This window comes from Camelus dromedarius, chromosome 11, assembly GCF_036321535.1.
Source record: "Camelus dromedarius isolate mCamDro1 chromosome 11, mCamDro1.pat, whole genome shotgun sequence".
In the NCBI taxonomy this organism is placed as follows: Eukaryota; Metazoa; Chordata; class Mammalia; order Artiodactyla; family Camelidae; genus Camelus; species Camelus dromedarius.
The window spans coordinates 438,887-457,888 of record NC_087446.1 but is presented as its reverse complement, the minus strand read 5'-3'; the positions used below and the strand labels follow the sequence as shown (position 1 = coordinate 457,888).

Here is a 19,002-nt window from a genome sequence, read left to right as displayed (position 1 = left end):
CTTAGCACCCAGAGCCCAAGCCAGGAGCAAGGAGGTGGACTGTGGGGGTCTCCCACTGCCCCAACAGCCCCTGGCCAACAGCAGCCCTGCCTCTACCCGGCCTCGCCTCACCACACACCTCCCCCTGGGCTGGGCGACTCATATTCTGTGGCTGGGCCCCGGTGATGGTCACGCAGAACTCATCCCGGCTCCACAGCCAGTGGCCACTCTCTTCAGCCCGTGGGCACTCAGCTCTCCTGGTGCACCTGGGGGAACAGGGGGCAGCTTCAGTCCTGGCACCTGTCAGCCCCCAGGATGGGGCTGCACCCCCTAGATCCCTGGGTGCTCACCGTCCCTCGACGACACACCAGCCGCAGTAGGGGTCCTGTGAGCTGCGGCACTGTGCGCAGGTCGGAAAGCTCAGACACTCCTGCACAGGGAGCCGAAACACCTGAGGGCACCAGGGCAGTGAGTGGGACCAAGACCGCCAGAGGTGACAGGCCAGCAGCCCAAAGAACATCCCTTGGACCTCAGACTTTTCTGGGATCACTGGATTCATCCCACCTTTATTCCTAAGCCTTAACAGCCACAACACCAACTCAAGGCTCACTAGCAAGGGCTCTAAGCAGCAGCTTCCAGCCAGGCTTTTGTGGCCCCAGCAGAAAGGCTGGGCCTGACCCCGGATCTGACGGTGCAGGATCCCAGGGGACCAGCGGAGTCCTTGGCTGTGATGCCCCTGGTGCCAGCATAGGCCCTTTGACCCTGCTCCCCATAAAAGGTGCTTGGACGTCCTGGGTGCTCCCAAGGCCCTTTTGAAGGGTTCTTACACCTGACCCCAATAAGCAGCAGGGCTTAACCCATGTTCCCCACTATCTGCGCTTCCAGAAGCAGCTTGGGGTCCCTCGATGCCCTGTTCACCTTTGGGGGGAGGCACACTCAGAGCACTGACCCACCCTCCAGGCAGAATGGGGCCAAGGCAGAGACACAGAATAGACAGAAACTGTTTCAAAGACAAGGCAGGTGCTCGAGAGACACAGGCTGGAGACACTGCCAGGACCCAACGAGAAGAGGCTTGGCCCCTTCCCATCCTGCTCTGCACCCCTCCAGGCCTCTCACAAAGGCCTGAACCCTCAAGGGCCCTCCTCCAGGCCCACAGGCCCACCTTGTCCTGGGTCATGGCATACAAACTGGCCAGGTCCGCAGCCAGCACCAGGTCCTGCTTGATTCTCTTGTTGATCTCCACTGGGACAGAGCCATACTCCGTGGAGCTACCGTCTGGAGCCAGGTACACCTGTGTGCGCGAAGGCAGGTGTGTGGTGAGGGCAGAGATGGCCTCTCCAGGAGCCACCCTGCCCCAGCCCCGAGCCTCACCTTGAGGATCCGGCCGTCCGAGGTGCCCAGGAAGGCAATGGTGTGGCCGTTCTCGGCAGTCACTGTCACGGCTGTCAGGTTCAGGCCTCCACGCTGTAGCACGGCTGTGACTGTGAGTCCATCGTGGCTGCCCAGGGGGTAGGGCAGGTGCTCCGAGCCACACTGGAAGCTCTCGCTGGCGCCCTATGGACCATGGTGTCAACGGTGGGCATAGAACCTCGCCCCAAGGCCTCTCCCCCAATGCCTCCCAGCACTTGTGGACCCACACACGTCCCCAAGAACCAGCTCATGCAGGCAGGGTCCCCACCCACATGCTCACTGCTCCAAGCCCCCAGTGCCCAGTGGGACCAATACCCAGGAGAAGTGGTAGCCACGTGACCACTCACGCTGACCTGACCGCAGTGACACCCCATGCATGGGCCCCCACCAGGAGGCGGAACGTGGACAGGCGGCAACAGGCAGACCCACACGTGTGTGGTCCGAGCCCATGGGAGGGTGTGCTGAGGCCACGTACCGGCCCGTGGCCGCCACACTGGATCTCGCCGTGGAAGGGCTTGTAGAAGGTGTCTCGGCTCGCCTCCCGGGTGCCCGTGTAGCAGGCGTTGCGGTTGGCCTCCATCTTGTTGTGGACCTGGTCCAGCGGGAACAGGCAGAGGCCTGCACGGGGCCCCCTGCTGCTCCGGCCATCCTTGCTGAAGACGGTGTAGAGCACCCTGCTGGCATCTGGCCCGGCCACGGAGGCCGCCAGACAGGTGCCGAAGGTGGGGGCCTGGGCGTGGCCAGGGTCCAGGCAGTGCAGGTCCAGCTCCACGTAGGAGTAGTAGAATGGGTCGTGCTTGCACATGCGCGCCAGCAGCGTGCGGTTCCGGGGCGGGTGCTTGTCTTGTTGGTTGAAGACGAAGAAGACGTAGGGGCCATCCTCGAAGGCAGCCACAAACTGCTGTGTGTTGGTGGACAGGTAGCCGGCCTTGTAGGTGGCATGGTCTGTGTAGGCCTCGAAGGCCTCCCTGCCATCAGCGCGGTCCAGCAGCCGGGTGCTCACGACGATGCCGTTGTCCTGGGGCCCATTGCCTTTGCCCACGAACAGCACCCGCTCGCCACCTGGGTCCGCGGTGCTCACCAGCCCCACTGTGGCCACACTCTCATCATTGCTGGCCACGAAGGATTTCTCACCGCTGCCATCCTCGTAGAAGAGACGCGTAGACACGTTGCTCAGGGCACGCAGGGCACAAATGCCCTTGAAGAGGCTGCCGCACTCGACAAGGCGATTCTTGGGCGGGTCAAGCAGCAGCAGCTGATTGACGTTGTCAGTCAGCACGGCCTCGTGGCACTGGCTCGCCTCGATGGGCGGCGTACACTTCTTGTTGTCCAGGGCCGGGCCTGTGGCCACCTGCTGCTCCAGCTGCAGGTCCGCACTCAGCTGGTAGAGCGCATTCACCGCCCCCACGTACACCACGCCTGACGCCTCATCCACGACCAGGTGGTTCAGCTCTGTCTCGCTGCGGAAGAAGTCCAGCTTGTGGGACCGCAGGCTCACACTCGTGCCCACCAGGCCCAAGAGGGCCAGGGCCCAGGCCCAGAGCTGCAGTGCCATTGCCCCCGGCACCTGTGGGAAGAGAGCAGGGTCAGGGAAGCGCCAGCCGGAAGCACCCCCCCCACACACACAGGAACCCCCTCCGCGTTCCTCACCCTGCCTGAATGACCAGAACACAAGCTGGGGCAGTTGTGGCTGCCCAGCGTGCCTGGGCACCCTGTCTTTTCCCTGCCCGTCGGGCCAGACACACCCACTCTCATCACCAAGGAGACCATCTCCCAGTCCTCCTTCAGAAGTTCAACCTGTAGCCTAACCTATGACTGGGGCAGGCCATCACCATTGCATGCTTCAGGCACAAGTGTGGCTGCCCCCAGAGAACTGCGCCCTGGCCTCCACCTCCAGATTCTCAAAGCATCTGCAGGCCCACCTCCAAGTCAACAGAGCACCTCTTCCAGGAAGCCTCCCAGGCATTCATGCACATGCCCACCCCCACATCTCATGACCCCAAGAGCTCCAGGTGATCTGGGTGGGGCACTGCCCCCAGATCACAGTCTCCAGAGCATAGGCTCAAGCTGACCAACAGGCCCTGAACATGCAAACAGGTGGATCACACACCTGTTCTATGCCTGACTCTCAGCACACAGTCCAATCTGACAGGAGAGAGAAGAAACCAGTACCACAACAGAAAGGGAGCTGGGCCAACTGCGAAGATCAGTGAGGGCACCCCATGTGCACCTGCCCAGCAGAGCCTGCCTCCCCATCCACCTCCCCAACCCTCCAATCCTCCCTCCATCCCCCCTGCCCTTGCAGAACCAGCAAAAGAGGCAGCAACAATCCACCCTCCTGCCTGAGCCCTGCACAGCCTCAGATGGAGGCACATGGGAAGCGATCCCTTGGAGAGCGTTCTGGAGCCCACCAGGTCTCTGAGGAGGGTACCTCGGAGCCTGCAGAGGGCGCTGCCTCCACATCAGCGGGCATGCCCACGTGTGTGTCCGTGTGTGTGAGCAGTGAGCTGCTAAGGTCAAGGCTGGGCTAAGGGTCCCCAAACTGGAGAAAGGACCAAAGGCCCCACAAGTGGACCCAGAACATGCAAGGTTCTCTCCCCAGCTCAGGGACACAGGGTCTTGGGGAAACAGGCAAGGCCACTCTGCCTCTAGGCCTCTTTTACCTTGGCGTAGTCTCGTACCCCTTTTGCCCCCGAGACCCTGCCCCGTCCTGGTCAGAATCCTGTACCGGCCTCTGCCACCCCCACTACAGGCTGCCCTTTCAGTGTGTGCCTGAGGCCTCATTCCTGGACCCAGTGAAACCTCCCCGAGGGATGCCCACGCCTGGCATGACACTGAGGGCAACCCTGTCCATGCCGCAGGCCCAGGTGGACAGACCCCGATGGCAGAGGGTACTGAGGGATCCAGGCCCTGGCGCCCCAGACTCCCCCACAGCCTGCTGCAGCTCTAGAGGAGCTGGCATGCCCCTGTGGCCACCTTAAACACCACCTCCCTGGATACCCTCTTATTCCCTCAAGAAACAATTACTTTTCTCTTCCTCCTTCAACAGCCTGCCCTGTGTCCATTTCCTCCAGGAAGGCAGAAAGCGGGGTCTGCTCTGCTCTGTGACTGAGGGGAACGTTTCTTTGGGGCACTGGCTCTGGGCAAATCTGTGTTTACTGGAATGGGCTGGCTTTTTCTCATGGGCCCTGTGACTTTCATGTCCATCCAGCTTCCTCCTTTGCTTGGGCACTAGGAAGCTCCCTGCCAGGTGTGGCTGTTCTCCACCACTTCCCGCCCCGTGGCATGGCTCTGTTCTGAGTGTCCACAAGCTTCGTCAAACCCCTGGAGAAAGTGTAACCAAGAAGAAAGGTGGCCCCTTCTTGGTTACAGACAAAGCCCTCTGCACCCCAGAACCCCTGCAGGACTCTGGCAGAGGCAAGTCACAGGGCTGTGGAAGATGGCCCTCAGCTGGACAGCTCCTGCCTCTGCACAGAAGCCCCTTACCCTGGAGTGCTCAGTTCTGGTCTGGCCCCTGGGGACTCCACATGCCCTCCTCACAAGCCTCTAGGAGAGGAGCCACCCACAGGCTATCTGGAGGGTGTCCAGGAGGAGAGACAGCAGGGACCTAGCAAGGAGGTGATGGTGGCCTGAGAGGGCTGTGGGAGGAGAAACCAGCTCACCAAGACGCAGTGATCAGTTTGGGGAGAAGGTGGTGCCTTTGGTCAGAGACAGGAAGATTTCACAGGAATGTGCGGCAGGATGGGCAGATCCTGGGGGGGTGCGTGGGGAGGGGTGTCCCCTACCATCGCAGACTCCTCTCCAGGCTGAGCTGCCTGTTTAGGGGAGAGGAGGACGCGGTTCCGGAGACCCCCAGACATGGAGCTGGGATGCCCGTGACTCTAAAACTGCGCAGAACGAGGGCGCAAGGAGAGGCCCTGGGCGCTCGGCACCCGCTGGCACTGTCATTCAGGGCCCTCCCGGGGAAGGAAACGGCACCGGCCTGAGGACCCGCCCCCTCGGCGCCCCTCCCCCGCCGCCCGAGCGTCCCGGGGGCGGCCCCGCAGGGCCGACCGCCCCGCCCCCCGCGCCCGCCCGCTCGCCTGGGCCCAAAGTCCGCTCGGCGGCGGCGGCGGCGGCGGCGGTGGAGCCGCCGGGGCGGGGGGCGCCCAGCCCCTCAGCCTGGAGCCCGGGCTAGCCCTCCCCGCCCGGCCCCGCTCACCCGAGTCCCCGCGTCGCCGCCGCGACCCCGGCCCCGCTTGGCTTTGGCTTTGGCTTTGGCTGCGGCTCCGGCTCCGGCCAAGGCCGGCCGCGGCGAGCGGGGAATGAATGGAATGTTCCCGGGGCCCAGGGAGGGAGCGGGCGGGCGGAGGCGGGCGGGGGCGGAGCCGGGGCCGCCCGGGCCCAGTCACCCCTAGGAGCCGTCCCGACCGTCTTAGAGGGACCCGTGCCCAGGCTCCTGTGCCGGAACGCAAGAGCGGGGCCAGGACTTGAACCCAGAACCGACCAAGTGGGGAACTCTTGGGGCGCCCCCTCTTCTGAGAAAGCTCTGTTGTGACCCTGAGCCCTCCTTCAGCCTTGCTAGCTCCAGGAGGTGGCAGCGTCCGGGACACAAAAAGAACGCTCTGGTCTTCCTCTGGTTAATGCCCACTTGACTGAGCCCCTAGGGCAAGAGCCCCAGCCATGTCCTCTGCCCCCAGGGCCCCCAGGTCTGGTACAGCCTAAGTGCTCGATGTTAATGTGTGCACAAAGAGAGCTGGACCAGATCCTGCTGCTGACAATAAAACTGGCCCAGATATGTGCTCTGCCCCATTCCTGCCCACCCCCACCCCAAACAGGCCAGGGCCAGACCTGGGCTCCCTGCCCCCGGAGCCCTCTCAGTGGCAGGCAGAGTGAGGCTCACGTCCCAGTGCTCCAAGGTCCCCCAATGCTGAGCCCAAACAGCGTGGCAGGAGGGACCAGGTGACAATCTACAAGCAGCAGCTCCCTTCACTTCCTGGACAAACAAAACCTTCAGTGATCTGCCTGGCTAGGTCTCCGAGCAAAGGGCGACCCACCTGACCAGAGGCATAGCTCAGGCCGGCGGTGCAGGAGGCGCCAGGCACAGCCAGCAAAGCTTCCTGCCGCTGGTGTTCCTGGAACAGGCGCTTCCTGTTTTGAAGGCTGGCCCAGGACCCCCACTTGCTTACCGGGCCGGAGGGGATTTCCTCAGGGGCATCAGACGCCTTCTTCCTCCTGGCTCAAGTCCGGAGGTGCACTTCCAAGAAGTCACACAAACTCCAGCCTGCTGCTGGCCCAGAAGGCATCTGGACTGGCACCCCCTCCCCTCAAGCCCAAATTCATTCCCAGCCCTAATGTTCCAGAACCCAGAGCTGTAGTGCCCAAACCCTGGCCCAGTCTCTCTGCAGAGCCCACCCCTGCCAAGCACGTCCTGGCCTCAGAGATCTGGGGGGCCTGGCACCTGGGTCTGGGTAGATGTGGGTTCAGTGGGACACCTGAAGGACACCACACACTGTCACTGTCTGTGTGACTCAGTCCCCACTGTCCTCCCCGGGGGGCCCAGCCCCCACTCACCGAGACTCCCACAGTCCAGCTCAGCCTCCGCTTCAGGCGGGCATCAAGAGTCTGTAGGAAACAAAGGAGACACGGAGGTCTCACCACAAGCCTGGCCCCTGCCTCCATGTCCCTCCTCTGCTCCGTGTCCGGGGGCCAAGGCGCAGCCCATGGGACCCCAGCTGGGAAGCAGGAGCCCCTCAACCTGCCTCCTCCACCCAGCCCTCAGCACTGCCCCTCCCTCAGACACCAGACTCCCAGTCCCAGCCCAGCACTCCAGTGCGAACATACCCACTTCATCTTTCCAGAATATAAGCCTGACATGCCCTCCTCCTCTGTTCCAAAACAGCAGAGGCAAAAAAGGGCAGGGAACAGCTTCTCTTCATTTTATGTCTACTGGTATAGTCTGCTTATTAAGCTAGGTGCATATATTACTTTGAGTAAAATAAAAACTGCTTCCTGGAAAGCAAACATACACACGACTCCGCAATTCTACTTACTAGCTGTGTGACCTTGGGCAAGTTACTTAACTTCTCTGTGCCTCATTTCCCCATCTGTGAAAGGGAGACAGTCACAGTGAGCTCCTCCAGGGGTTTGTAAGAACTAAAGGATTCATGCAGGAAAAGCTTCGGAGAGCCTGTTATACTGTAGCACTCAGCAATGCCTGCTACTGTATCCTCTCCTAGACAGACACCCATGTGAACCCCCAGGGAGGGTCTGTCCGAGGATAATTCTTAGCATGGTTTATGAGAGGGGAATTGGGCACTCAGCATGCAACCAGAGGACACTGAAAAACCATGGGCCAGTGAAGGTAGGTGGTCCATGCTGACCCAATGGAGCCAGACCCTTTGGGGAGAGTTGTGCAGAATTCCAGGTATCTCCACCCCAGGGTGACTATATGACACACACCAGTTTAATTTTGGAGAAGTTCTAGAAGCCTTCATCCAAATGGAAAGTCGTGGTGGAGAGGGGGCTGGGAGGGCCAAGGAACTTCATTTGCCAATTTTTGTAAAAACAGTTTACGAGGATCTATTTACATGCTGCTCGTATAAATAAAGAGGTGCATGCAAAAACAACCGCATGCCCTCCAGCTCCACTCTGCCTCGGGGCAGGCTCTCCAGACCCTCAGCGACCACCCCCAACCCCAACTACCTCTCCTGGCCTGTCCCAGCCCCTCCCTCCCCACATTCAGTTCAGCCCCTGAATCCCGCTGCCTCCCAGCCAGGCTGCCCCACCCAGCATCGTGCCTCCAACACCTCGCCCACCAGGGTCAGGCCCTGCTCCCACAGCACCCCAACGGGTACACCTTGTGCAGGTGCAAGGCACTCCTCTAACACGGGCACTGTTTGAGAGTAGGGCCCAGGGCTGGAAGGACCTACAGCGGGTCCAAAGGAGACCAGCAGGGGTGAGACACGCAGGAGGTGGGGCACACTTGTCACACAGGCAGCGCTTCCTTGTGGCAGAAGTCCCTCTGGTGTCCTCTGCCCGGGCTGAGCAGGGAAGGGTTAACCTGAACAAGGGACGAGGGGCTCCAGGTCAGGGAGCGGGGTGTCCTTTTGCCAGAGGCACTCAAGGCAGCCTTTGTGAAAGGGGCAAAGGCCCAACTGAAGGCAAACTCAGAGGCCAAACTACAGGGTGTCAGGATGGTGCAGCCGGTCCAGGTCAGGGCTGAGCTCAGGGTCACAGTGCGTGCACACTCCCCACCTCCAAGGGACGGCATGCTGGCCTCTGTGTGCCCCATGCCTGCTCCCTCAGCTGCCTCCACCCCCATGGCATGTCCCCAGCCCCCCCTGGTTCCGGTCCCTAGTGTGTGTGTCTGCTGCAGGCAAGGCCAAGGGAGGCTGGTCTCTTTCAAGGGACACCTTCTTCCCCAGCCCACATGCCCCGCCCCCACAGCCACCACCTCATCCCTGAGGGCACCTGTCATGAGGGACCCAGTGACCAGGCTGGGCCCACACCGCAGACCCTCCCCTTCTCAACACCAGGCTCCTGCAGCCAACACTTCCTCCAGAATGAACCCTGGACCCCTCCCCTTCCCCCTTCCTAACTCAAGGGTGCCTCCTCTGTCAGCCAGCCTGCCTAGCCCCCAGATCTCCCACCTTGTCCACCCTGCTTCCCACAATCACACACACCCGATGCTGCTGCAGAGGGGCCTCGAGGGCTGAGCTCTGGAGCCAGACTATTGGGTTCAAACCCCAGGTCTATCGCTTTTCAGTTGGGTTGTGTGGGTTTACAAACTTACTCTGTGCCTCAGTTTCCAGGTGGGGGAGGTACTCAGGGTGACATCAGGATGTCACCATGTCTCTGCTTTTGCAGTTCCCACTCAGAAACTCTTACCCATCCGTCAGAACTCTGGGACACCCATCCTGCCCTGGCCCTGCAGGACTGTCAGTCATCCTCTCTGGTCTGTGGCCTTGATGGATGGGACTGCTGTGAGCAAGGTCTGAACACAGGATCTGGCCGAGTGGGCACCCATGGGTCTCAGCCCAGGGACCCAGGAAGGGGTACACAAGGCAGAGAGACCTGAAAGCACGTGTCCCTGAGCCTCACATAGGATGGCATCTCTGCCCCCAGCCAGAAAGCTGCCAGGGACTGCGACAGGCTGCTAGGGGTCCAGGCCTTTCCTCTCACCCCACAAGCGTGGAAGCAGGGGGAGCCCCAGCCAGTGGCCCCCATGGCTCCCTCCGCAGGTCTGGGCACAGGGGGATGTTGCTCCCCCCTCCCCCCACCAGGAAAAGGCAAAGAGGAAGTACCTAAGGGGGAGGGTAGTGTCCTCACTCCAGATCGGACTGGGGGGCTGGGGGGACATCAGTGTCCCCCTCCCATAACCCCCCAGAAGGGGGATCTAGGGTGTGGGGTGTGGGCTGGACTTCCATGGCACTATTTTAAAGCAAACACAAATTGAACAATTTCTTACAGAGAAAATCAAAACAGTGCAAAGCAGCCAGGTCCATGGAGGAGGGACTCAACCAGGAGGCTGCCCGTGGCCAGGCCAGCCAGCATGTGGGCTCAGGAAGGGGACCAAGATGGGACTGGGACAGGACTGGGGGACAGACAGGCACCCAGAGACCTGCATGGGGCCTCAGTCTTGGGCAGACACGGAGAAAGGGACGATTCAGGCAAAGACTCTGGCCCAGGTAGGGACAGGTACAGCACCCCGATACACACACACCCCTGAGACGGGGGGGGGGGGGGGGCGGCGGTCCCAGCACTGTGTGACGAGCACCAGGGACCCCCATTGCGGGGGTGGAGGCGCCAACCCCTGGCGGGGAGGGGGGCGGGACAGGAGGCGGGTGGGGGGGGTTGGCGGTCCTGCTTGGGCGCCGCCCCTCCCCCGCCCGGCCTCCGCTCGGCTCTCGCGTCGAAAATGCAAATCTGCAATTAGCCAGAGCGTTTAAACAAACCAGAGGAAACAAAACAGACGAGACGCCGGCAAAATCCAAGCCTCCGCTGTTTTCAGAACAAGTGCGAGTGAGGGGCGCGAATCGGGGTGGGCTTCAGTCGAGCCCCGCGGTCCCATCCCCACCCTCGGGACCTGGGTCAGAGTTCAGCCCCGGAGACGGGCCGGTCCCCCAACCGTGAGGGCCGCCCTGGCCTGGTTACCCCGGGCGGCCGGGTGGCAGCGCCGCTCCTGCGGACGACCCCTGCGGGAAACCCCCGCCTGCACCTCGCGCCCCCGGGGACGGGGCGGAGCCTGTGGGCAGCGGACGAGCCTCCCCGGGGACCCAGGGCGCGCGGTAGGCAGAAGCCTGACCTCCAGTCACCATGACGGCGGCGGCAGCCACGTGGGCCCAGGAACCAGTCCCCAAGGAGCCTAACAGGGCGCGCGTCAAAGGCGCAGAGCCCTCGGCCCCTGGCCTCAGGGCCAGGGCCCCACTCTGCTGCCGGCCAATCACCCCCTGTGGCCCCAGAGGCGGCCAGTAGGACTCCCCGTATCCCCATCCCAGGACCAGACTCACTGGGCAAAGGCCGGCTGGCTGCACAGCCACCTAGGAGCAGGGGTGGGGCAAGGCGGGGCTCTAGGGACACACTGACGTCTGGCCTGAGCCTTGTCTAGTCTGAGCCTTGCGTCAGCACTGGGAGAGGCTCCCACAGGACCCCTCCCAGGTAGAGGATGTCACCTCCTCCTCCCCACCAGCCCTGGCTCCTGGGGCTGGGTTCCTCCCTGTACCAGCATAGACTGTGGCCAGAATGCCCACCCCCAGCCCTCCCTCTGCAGTCTGCTGGGTTCTGGGTCCCAGACCTGAAAAGTCACCCCTGGTGACTGAATGAGAAGTGGCAGTAAGAAGGTCAAAGGCCTGAGACCCAAGGCCAAGGGGAGTATGCCCAGAGAAACCCCAGGACTTTCCTGCCACCAGTCTTGGGGGGCTCGGTCCCACCTCCCCCATCCTGTGGCCTCCCTCCCCAAGCCGGAGCCAGCCATGGCCTCCCACTGCTTCCATCTCAGTGCATCCAGGCCACCTCTCAGCCCTCTTCTGAGGCCTGCAGTCACCATCACCACAATCTCTATCCAGCCCTTGCCATCAGGGTCTCCTGAGCTCACCTGGCAAAGCCCAAGGCTGTGTGCTGTAGCCCCTCCGTCCCTCCCTCCCTTCATGACAACAGCAGCCCCTGCTGTGTGGGTGCTGACCCAGACTGGGATCCCCACCCTCCCATCCCAGTCACTGCCTCACCTTGTGAAGAGAAAAACTCGAAAACGTGTTTCAGTAAGTTATTGTCATTCAAGAATAACTGCCTGGGCCCAGCAGCACAGCCAGCTCCTCAGCCTCCTCCTGCCTCCCAGGTCCTCAGGGCAGATGGTGGGATTCAGTAGGTCCTCATGCCCCATACACCCCTCCACCACCATGCTGCAGGAGGCACCTCTCTCATCCAAGCCGACCCTCCTGAGTCTCAGCTACCACTGTGTTCCACCTGGACTCGGCCTGAGCCCCTCCCCGGTTTCCCTACCCGAGGCTGACCCATGTCCCTCCTCTGCACAGCACTCCTCTGGATCAGAACGGCTCAGGGACTCCACTGACTTCCCCATGCTTGTGGGGCAGCCTCCATGGGTCTGCTGACCTGCCCCATCTGCTCAGCCCGAGCATTTCCTGCATGCCGTGTGCTGGGGACCCGGGGACAAATCTCCACCCTCCAGGGTCCAGGACCCCTGTGGGGCCACCAGCAGCTGGTACACAGTGGCCTCAGCCAGCCCCTGATGAGCAGATGAAAGGGGCTGGCACTTGGGCAAGTGTGGACACCCTCCAGAGGTGACCTCTCTGGAGGACAGCCCGGGGTCAGACTGAGAGGGCCAGGAAGAGGGTGAGACACCTGGAGGGACCAGATTTGGGCATCCGGAGCTCAAACGAGGCCTCCTGCCCCCATCAGGGCAGGAAGAGCAGCCCAGGCGGCTGCCCGACCACAAAAGGGGCCCCTGTGTGAGGAGTGGGCACCCTACGCCCCCACCCAAGCTGAGAGAGGCTGGGAGCAGGCCTGTGGGCACTTGGCTCAGGGGCAGGAATGAGCCACGGGTTCTGATGTCTGCCTCCCTGCCTGCCCCAGTGCACCTCCCCTTTTCCAGGCTCACCTCCCAGAGCTGGCTGGACACTGCTGGCCCGGGCAGCCTGAGGCTCATGGCGGCTGCGGCTGGCCCGGGACCAGCCCCCGCCCAGAGCCCCCTTCCCGGGCCACGCGGGAGGCGGGGAGTGCGGTGTTGGGGAGGACGGGTGAGGGCCTGAGTGAGCGGGGAGCAAGCAAGGCCTGTAATCTCCCCGTCAGTCTGTCAGCGCCTCGGCGGTCACCCCGACCCCGCCTCCTCCGTCACAGACGAACCCCACAATTAGCCCGGGGCACTGTGCCAAGCCAGCATGCCAGCCACCACTCACACACGTGACCACACATGGGCAGGCACACACAGCTGCAATGCTGAAGGGGGTCCTGTCACAGGGGTCCTACCCCGACACTCAGAGCGTTCCCAGGACAAAGAGCCCGGACCTCAGCCAGCCCCAGCGCTGGTCAGCCCAGGATGTCCCGGAGGGCTGGAGCCCGGGAAAGGTGGGGGCAGGACCATCTGTGCAGAGACAGCAGCGCAGGGCTGCTCCAGGCTGCTGTGCAGGTCTCCGTCCAGGCCTGGAGAGGCTCAGGGTGCCTGAGGCGCTGGGCCAGGTCTGGAGTCCAGGCTGAGGGTGGGGCAGTGGGCAGGGCCCCACAGGAGCAAGCACCACGGGTTTCAGGATGGCAGAGGGACCGGGAGTTTCCAGGGAGGAGACACCCAGCTCAGGCTAAGGCGGGGCAGTGAGTGGGAAGGGGCAGGCGTGGGGCAGCAAGTTGGCCGGGACTGCCTGGGGGGAGGCGGGCACCTGGGCGCCTGGCCGCCCTGTGATGATGGATCCAGGACATAGCCCAAGCTCCCTGGGGCCAGGCCCAGCCCTCCCCACTCAGGGCTCACTCAGTTCAGCCAGGCGCTGCCACACACAGGGGTCAGGCAGGGACCACCTGCAGGAGGCATTGCTGGATCTGGGGACAGACCTGCCTGGGTTTCTGCTTCTTGCTACTCCTGGCTTCCCATCCTCCATCCTGACATCTTTCCCCAGGTCCTGAGATTGCTGATGGGGGCCCCCAAATCAGGCCTGAAGCAAAGATGGGCGGGGAGGCCAAGCCCCTCAAGTCCCCTGGACAGTCTAGAGGAGCCACTCCAAGGCTGACAGGGAGCAGGTGGGCCACGCTGGGGCCTCTCCCTCCCTCCACCTGTCTTCACCCCTTCCAACTCACCCAGCTGGCCTTCTAACGCTTCCCCCCCACCCCCGCCTCTGGGTAGGGGACGGGCAGCAGCCACCTTCCTTGGGGAGGGCACCAGCCTCAATGCAGCAGTGTCCTGGGTCCTGGCGCTTCTCAAGAGCTCTGAAAACATCCTGGGGTGGAGGTGGGGACCCAGAGCCCTCACCTCTTTGTGGTCTGAGAGCTACCTCCCGTGGCCGGACCCACACCACCCTGGCCACTCCAATCCCGACACTCGTGCCGTAGGCTCCCTTGGACCTCAAGACAGACCCATGCTCCTCGGCCTATCAGGACTTTGCCCAGACCTCTTCAGCATCCCTCCCCCAGCCCTCAAGGACCCAGGTGGGCAGGAGGCCAATCACCCTCTTCCCACTATCTCCCACACTGCACATCTGGTGGTGGCCGGGGACCCCTGGAGCTGCCTCAGCCTTCTGCAGGAAGCTGGGGGCCGGGCAGGGCACCTGGAGGGGAGCAAAGCCCCAGTCGACTCAGGGCCTGTGCCCTACACAGGTGGCCTGCCGGCTCAGGGGCCCGAGACAACAGCAAAAGGCCAGCAGCTGGAACTATCCCCGCCTCGGGAACAGACAGCCCTACCCGGATGCTGTGTTGACACAGGTGGCCTCCTGAAAGGCTGACATCAAACCTTTTTCCTCTTTCTTGCTCTTCCTGAGGAGGGGGCCCAGCTGGGCAGCATCAGGCACAGAGATCTGAGCTCCACACCATGCCTCTCCTCCCAGAGCCCCCCACTGGAACTGCTGGCCAACAGAGCCAGAGGAGCTGGGGACGCTACCCCAGGGGTCGAGTCTCCACGTCCAGGGCCAGGCTGATGGCAGAGCTGGGGCCAGAACCCAGGCTGCACCCAAAGGCCTCACTCTCCCTCCCCATGGTTGCCAGTCCAGGACTCACCTGGCACCAGCGCAGGGACTGCCAGGTTTCAGAAACCATGAGATCTCAGGGGCTGGGGATGAGGATGTGAGCAGGTTCCCCTGTCCCGAGCCCAGGAGAGCACGTCCTCTGCCCAGTGCATGGGGGCCACAGGCACTCAGGTGGGCCAGTCTCTGTGTGGGAAGGGGGCGCTGAGCTGCAGAGGGTGGACGAGAGAGTGGGAGTCTGGGTCCAGTCGTTCTCGCAGGTTCGGGAATACCACAGAACAGGGTAAGAAGACCCACTTGGGTGGGCACTGGGGGCAGAACAGCAGAGGCCCAGCCCTGTCTTTCAAATGCTCTGCCAGAGGGGAGGGAAGGGCTGAACAGCTGTGCCCTGGCCTGGCTGGGGGCTGCAGGACAGGGAGGCTTCTTGCCTGGTCAGCAGGGGGACGGAGTCCTCAAAGCCCCAGGGGTAGAGAAGAAAGAGCAGTCAGAGGATGTGAAACCACGGAAGGGAAAACCATGCAGGGACCACATGCAGCCTAGACAGAAAAGGGAAGTGCAGTGCCGCTCTGGCCCCCCAGCCCCCAGCGCCCCCTACCAATTACAGGCCACTGACCTGCCCTTCCCAGCTTGTAATTTGAGACCAAAGACAATTAGAGGCCCCACCCACCCCACCCTGAGCTCCACCCCAAACACAAACAGCCATTAGCCTGGGGGAAGGACTCTGCTCAGCCCCCAGCCCATCGAGGGACTGGCCCCCAGGGAACCAGCATCACCTCTCAGAGGGAGGTAGAGGCTGGGGGGACCGCTGCAGACCCTCCTGGCCAGGCTTGGATTCGGGTTCTGGCAGGTGGATCAGCTCACTCCCGCCCCTCACTGGCCCCAGCTTTACCCACACCGGTGTTGAGGGCAGGCTCTGGGCACCAGCGGTGCTTCAACAGGGAAGAAAGACCTATTCCCCCCAATCCCCAGGAAGCCCAGGCAGGCAAAAAGGACTGAGGCGTGATGTGAGTAAGGACTTCTTGCTCACAGGGCAGCCCTTGGGGCAGAGAGCCTGGCATCTCGGCGTGGATCTGTCCAGACCCGAGAAGGGGCCACATGAGGGGGCAGGCTCTGGAAGCCACAGCCTGTTCTCACCAGTGCAGCCCCTGCCCACACCCACCATCCTTAGGTGCACCAGCTCTGGTTCCCAGGATGTGAGTACACAGTAGAGAACCGTTCCCAGGATGGCCCAGGTCCTGGGACGGCTCTAGTGCCTGCATCCACGTTGTCCTAGGGGAGAGGGGCACATGCCATATGGATCCCTCCCCAGGCTGCCAGCCCACCCCAGTGCCTTCCCATCCAATCTCTTCTGCTCCACTGGCCTGGGCTGGGGCCAGGCCCCTGGGTTTACCGCACTAGGCCCCAGCTGCCAGCTCTGCCTCCCAGCGTGGTCCCTGCAGGGGCTACTGGGTGTGTAACTGCACACATGCATACACGGACCCTGGGAGCCCACATGGCAGAGGCAGCATCCCAGATGACTCCTTGCAGGGACCCACCTCTGGCCTCGGGGCCCTCACCTGCGGGATTGCTCATCTGTGGGATGGGCTGACAGGTGCCACATCCAAGTGGGGTGGGTATCTGGGGGCGAGGGCTGGGCTCTCTGAGGGGAGCTGTGCAGAGGGGAGCTGTGTGTCAGTCTGCTGCTGGTTAGTAGGTCAGTCAAGAGGCAGGAGGGTGGCCTAAGGTTCAGCCCCAGGGAGACCCCAGTGCCCCACCCACTTGAAGCAGCCTAAGTCACGCCCCTGCCTGCTCCCATTACCACAGGGAAGCACCGTGAGTAACCTGCCCAAGGTGTGTCCATGAACCAGCTCTGGAGAAATGCCTCAGGGGCCTTGGGGCCACAGGGTCTAAGCCTCCGGTGGGGAAGGGGGTTTCCTGGCTGGGCCCCTGCCCCGGGCAGGAGAACAGGGTCCAGGATTCCTTCTGCCCCACTGCCTCCCGGAGAAGGGCCTGGGCCCACCCCAGGCTCGCTTGGCTGGGCCTGCTGGGGCCGACCTTGGGCGTTCTCCAACCGAAGAGTGACGCATCCCTCCCACCCCGCCCCCGACCGGTCTGAGCAGCCGCGGGAGGTAGTGGAGCTGCCCAGACTTGCCTGTCCCTCCCTCTGGGGCTCTCAACCCACGGCCCCGGAAGTGGATCTCTCTCCCACGGCTGTAGCCTCCCCTCTTGGGTGGCTGGACCCGGCTGGATAATCCAAAATAATTCCTTCTTGGCAGGCGGCCGGCGGGGGAGGGGGAGACTTGCATTCCAAACCCTTGTTTTTCTCTGTAACTTCCCTCCCCTCCTGGGACAAGGAGCCTTAGGCCAGACCTCAAGCCTCCCCCTACCCCTCAGATGGAGATGGGCTCCCCACCCATAGGTACGGTGCGAGGAGGTGAGAGGCTGCGATCTGACAACACCACCTGCTTATCCTCAATCTTCTCAGAATTCCTAAAAGCTGACACACCACAAAACACAACCAGTGGGCCCAACAGGGCCCATGCTGCCTCTGCGCTCCTCGGGGCCCTCACCTCAGAGCAGAGGCAGGACATCCCCCACCCAAGCTGTCCAGCTCTCCGACTCTTGGGTGCACCTCCCCTCTGTGTGGGGTAAGGGCTGGGCATGGGGTCAGGCTGAGAGGCCCCCTCCCCCAGGGGCCATGCTCTCCCGTCTCCACAGGGCCTGGCCCTAGGGATGTGGGGGGCATAGGGGCTGAACTTAGACATGAAAGGGGGAGCTCCTCAGGGAAGGCACAGGCCCAGAGAGCCCTCTGAGCCCCAGAACCTTCTACTAGCTTTGGGGCTGCGTTTCACCCTCAGTGCTGCCCCCACCTCAGGCCCAGAGCAGATAGACACCTTCCGTCCTTTTGCAAGTTGCTGGGAAGAGGAGCCCAATGACGTGGCAGGAAGCTGCGAGGCTCTTGAGCTCAGGGACCCCCCCTCAAATCTGCCAAATAACCCTAGCACAGGTTGGGAAGGTCCCATCTAGCTAGGAGGGCTTCCTGCAGGAGGAGGCACACAGAGGTGCAGGACCAGAATGTGAGGGGCAAGGCCCAGGCAGTGAGTACTGAGACTCCCTGGGTCCCAGAGCGTCCACCCTAACACACCACCAGCAAACATTGGTAACTGTGAGAGTAGGCTCTGTGGTGAAGCAGGCTCAGGGCCACCAGGACTTCCCAGGAACTGGCGCTGGTGCCGGGCTGCCCGTAGTCCCAACTCGGAACCCTGCACCCTCCCTCCAGCATGGCCAGGTGCAGACCAGGGGCTCACAGCAGAGTCCTGGCTTATGCCCGCCTCACAAGGCCCCAAGGGGTGTGGGGGCTGCCAAGGCCTGACCGCAGGGCCCAGCGCCCTGGGGAAAGCCCAGGCTTAGCCACCCCGGAACCAAGGTTGGGTGGGTGCGGGCCTCAAGCTCTTACACAACAGGAACGATCTTCGCCCCGCGCACGGATCTCGGTGGCTGGAGGGGTGTGAGGCATGAGCGGGGAGGGAGGGTCGGGAACCAGGAGGGATCTGAGCGGCTCCAGAGGGACGCCCGCGGCGGGAGAGCGCGCGGCGCCCGGCTAGGGACCTTCGGCCTGCCCAGAGCCGCTGACCGGGGCGCCGCAGTCCTCCTCCGCCACCTAGAAGAGCGCGGAGCGGGAGCCGCCCGGCCCCAGCCGGACGGACACACGTACGGCGGCTGAGGCCCGAGTCGCCCTCCGCGGGGCGGCAGCTGCCCGAGTCGCTGCGTCCCGAGCGCCCCAGGCCAGGACTGAGTGGCGCTGACGGCGAAGCCCCCCACCGGCGCGGCCGCCTCGCGGGCCTCGTACCCCGTCTCCGTACCTGCACGTCCGCCGCCGAGGCTCGATGGCGCCCGGGCCGCGATCGGCGCTGCGCTGCGGCCCGCGCGGCTGCCATGGAGACGGGCCTTTGTGTGGCCGAGGAGGGGCCGGAGCGCGCGGGAGCAGCGGCCCCGCCCCCGGCGGGGGAGAAGGGGAGGGGGAGGGGAGAGGCGGAGGGGGAGAGCGGCCGTGGGGCGGGAGGGAGGGAAGGGGGACCCACGGGGCTGGGCCCTCCCCACGCGTCCCCCGCATCCTCGGAGCCCAGCAGCCACAGTGGGCGCGCCACGTCGCCGGTTAGGGTCTCCCCGGTTCGGGTCCAGGTTCGCCCCTGGGGAGCCCAAGTCTGGGCCCTACAGGAGCGCGCCGAGCAGACCCAGGTCCTCCCCACCCCGCGCCCTCGGGGTTCTCTCCGGGGACAGGGGACCCATCGGTACCCCCACACTCAGACTGGAGAACAGGCCGGCCGCACCCATGCCATTTTGTGGGTTGGGGTCTCCTGGGCCTTGTCCCACAACCTCCTAGGGGAAGAGGGCTCCTGCCCTAGCCCCTGTGCAACACATCCTTGGCCTCTAGCTGCCTTTCTCCCCACAACCCCGGATGGCCTCTGGCGACCTA

At 63.4% G+C, this 19,002-nt stretch overlaps 1 protein-coding gene across 7 annotated transcripts in view; it reads right to left on the bottom strand.

Moving 5' to 3' along the window:
• PLXNB2 (plexin B2) overlaps window positions 1–18,487 on the bottom strand; it is a 29,985-nt gene extending 11,498 nt beyond the window's left edge. For 3 of the 7 annotated variants that reach the window (XM_064491329.1, XM_064491330.1, XM_064491331.1), the window contains exons 1-7: window positions 18,389–18,467; window positions 6,943–6,993; window positions 1,865–2,956; window positions 1,351–1,533; window positions 1,142–1,270; window positions 330–430; window positions 119–245 (exon numbers count right to left, since the gene is read on the bottom strand). In XM_064491329.1, coding sequence (XP_064347399.1) covers window positions 119–245; window positions 330–430; window positions 1,142–1,270; window positions 1,351–1,533; window positions 1,865–2,956; window positions 6,943–6,993; window positions 18,389–18,463 — 1,758 coding nt within the window. In that variant the 5' untranslated portion in view covers window positions 18,464–18,467. Of the gene's footprint in view, window positions 1–118; window positions 246–329; window positions 431–1,141; window positions 1,271–1,350; window positions 1,534–1,864; window positions 2,957–5,051; window positions 5,205–6,942; window positions 6,994–7,421; window positions 7,476–18,388 lie in introns of all 7 variants that reach the window. The other 4 variants (XM_064491334.1, XM_064491333.1, XM_064491335.1 and 1 more) reach the window with 4 other exon arrangements.
• Between the last annotated feature and the right edge of the window lie 515 nt (window positions 18,488–19,002).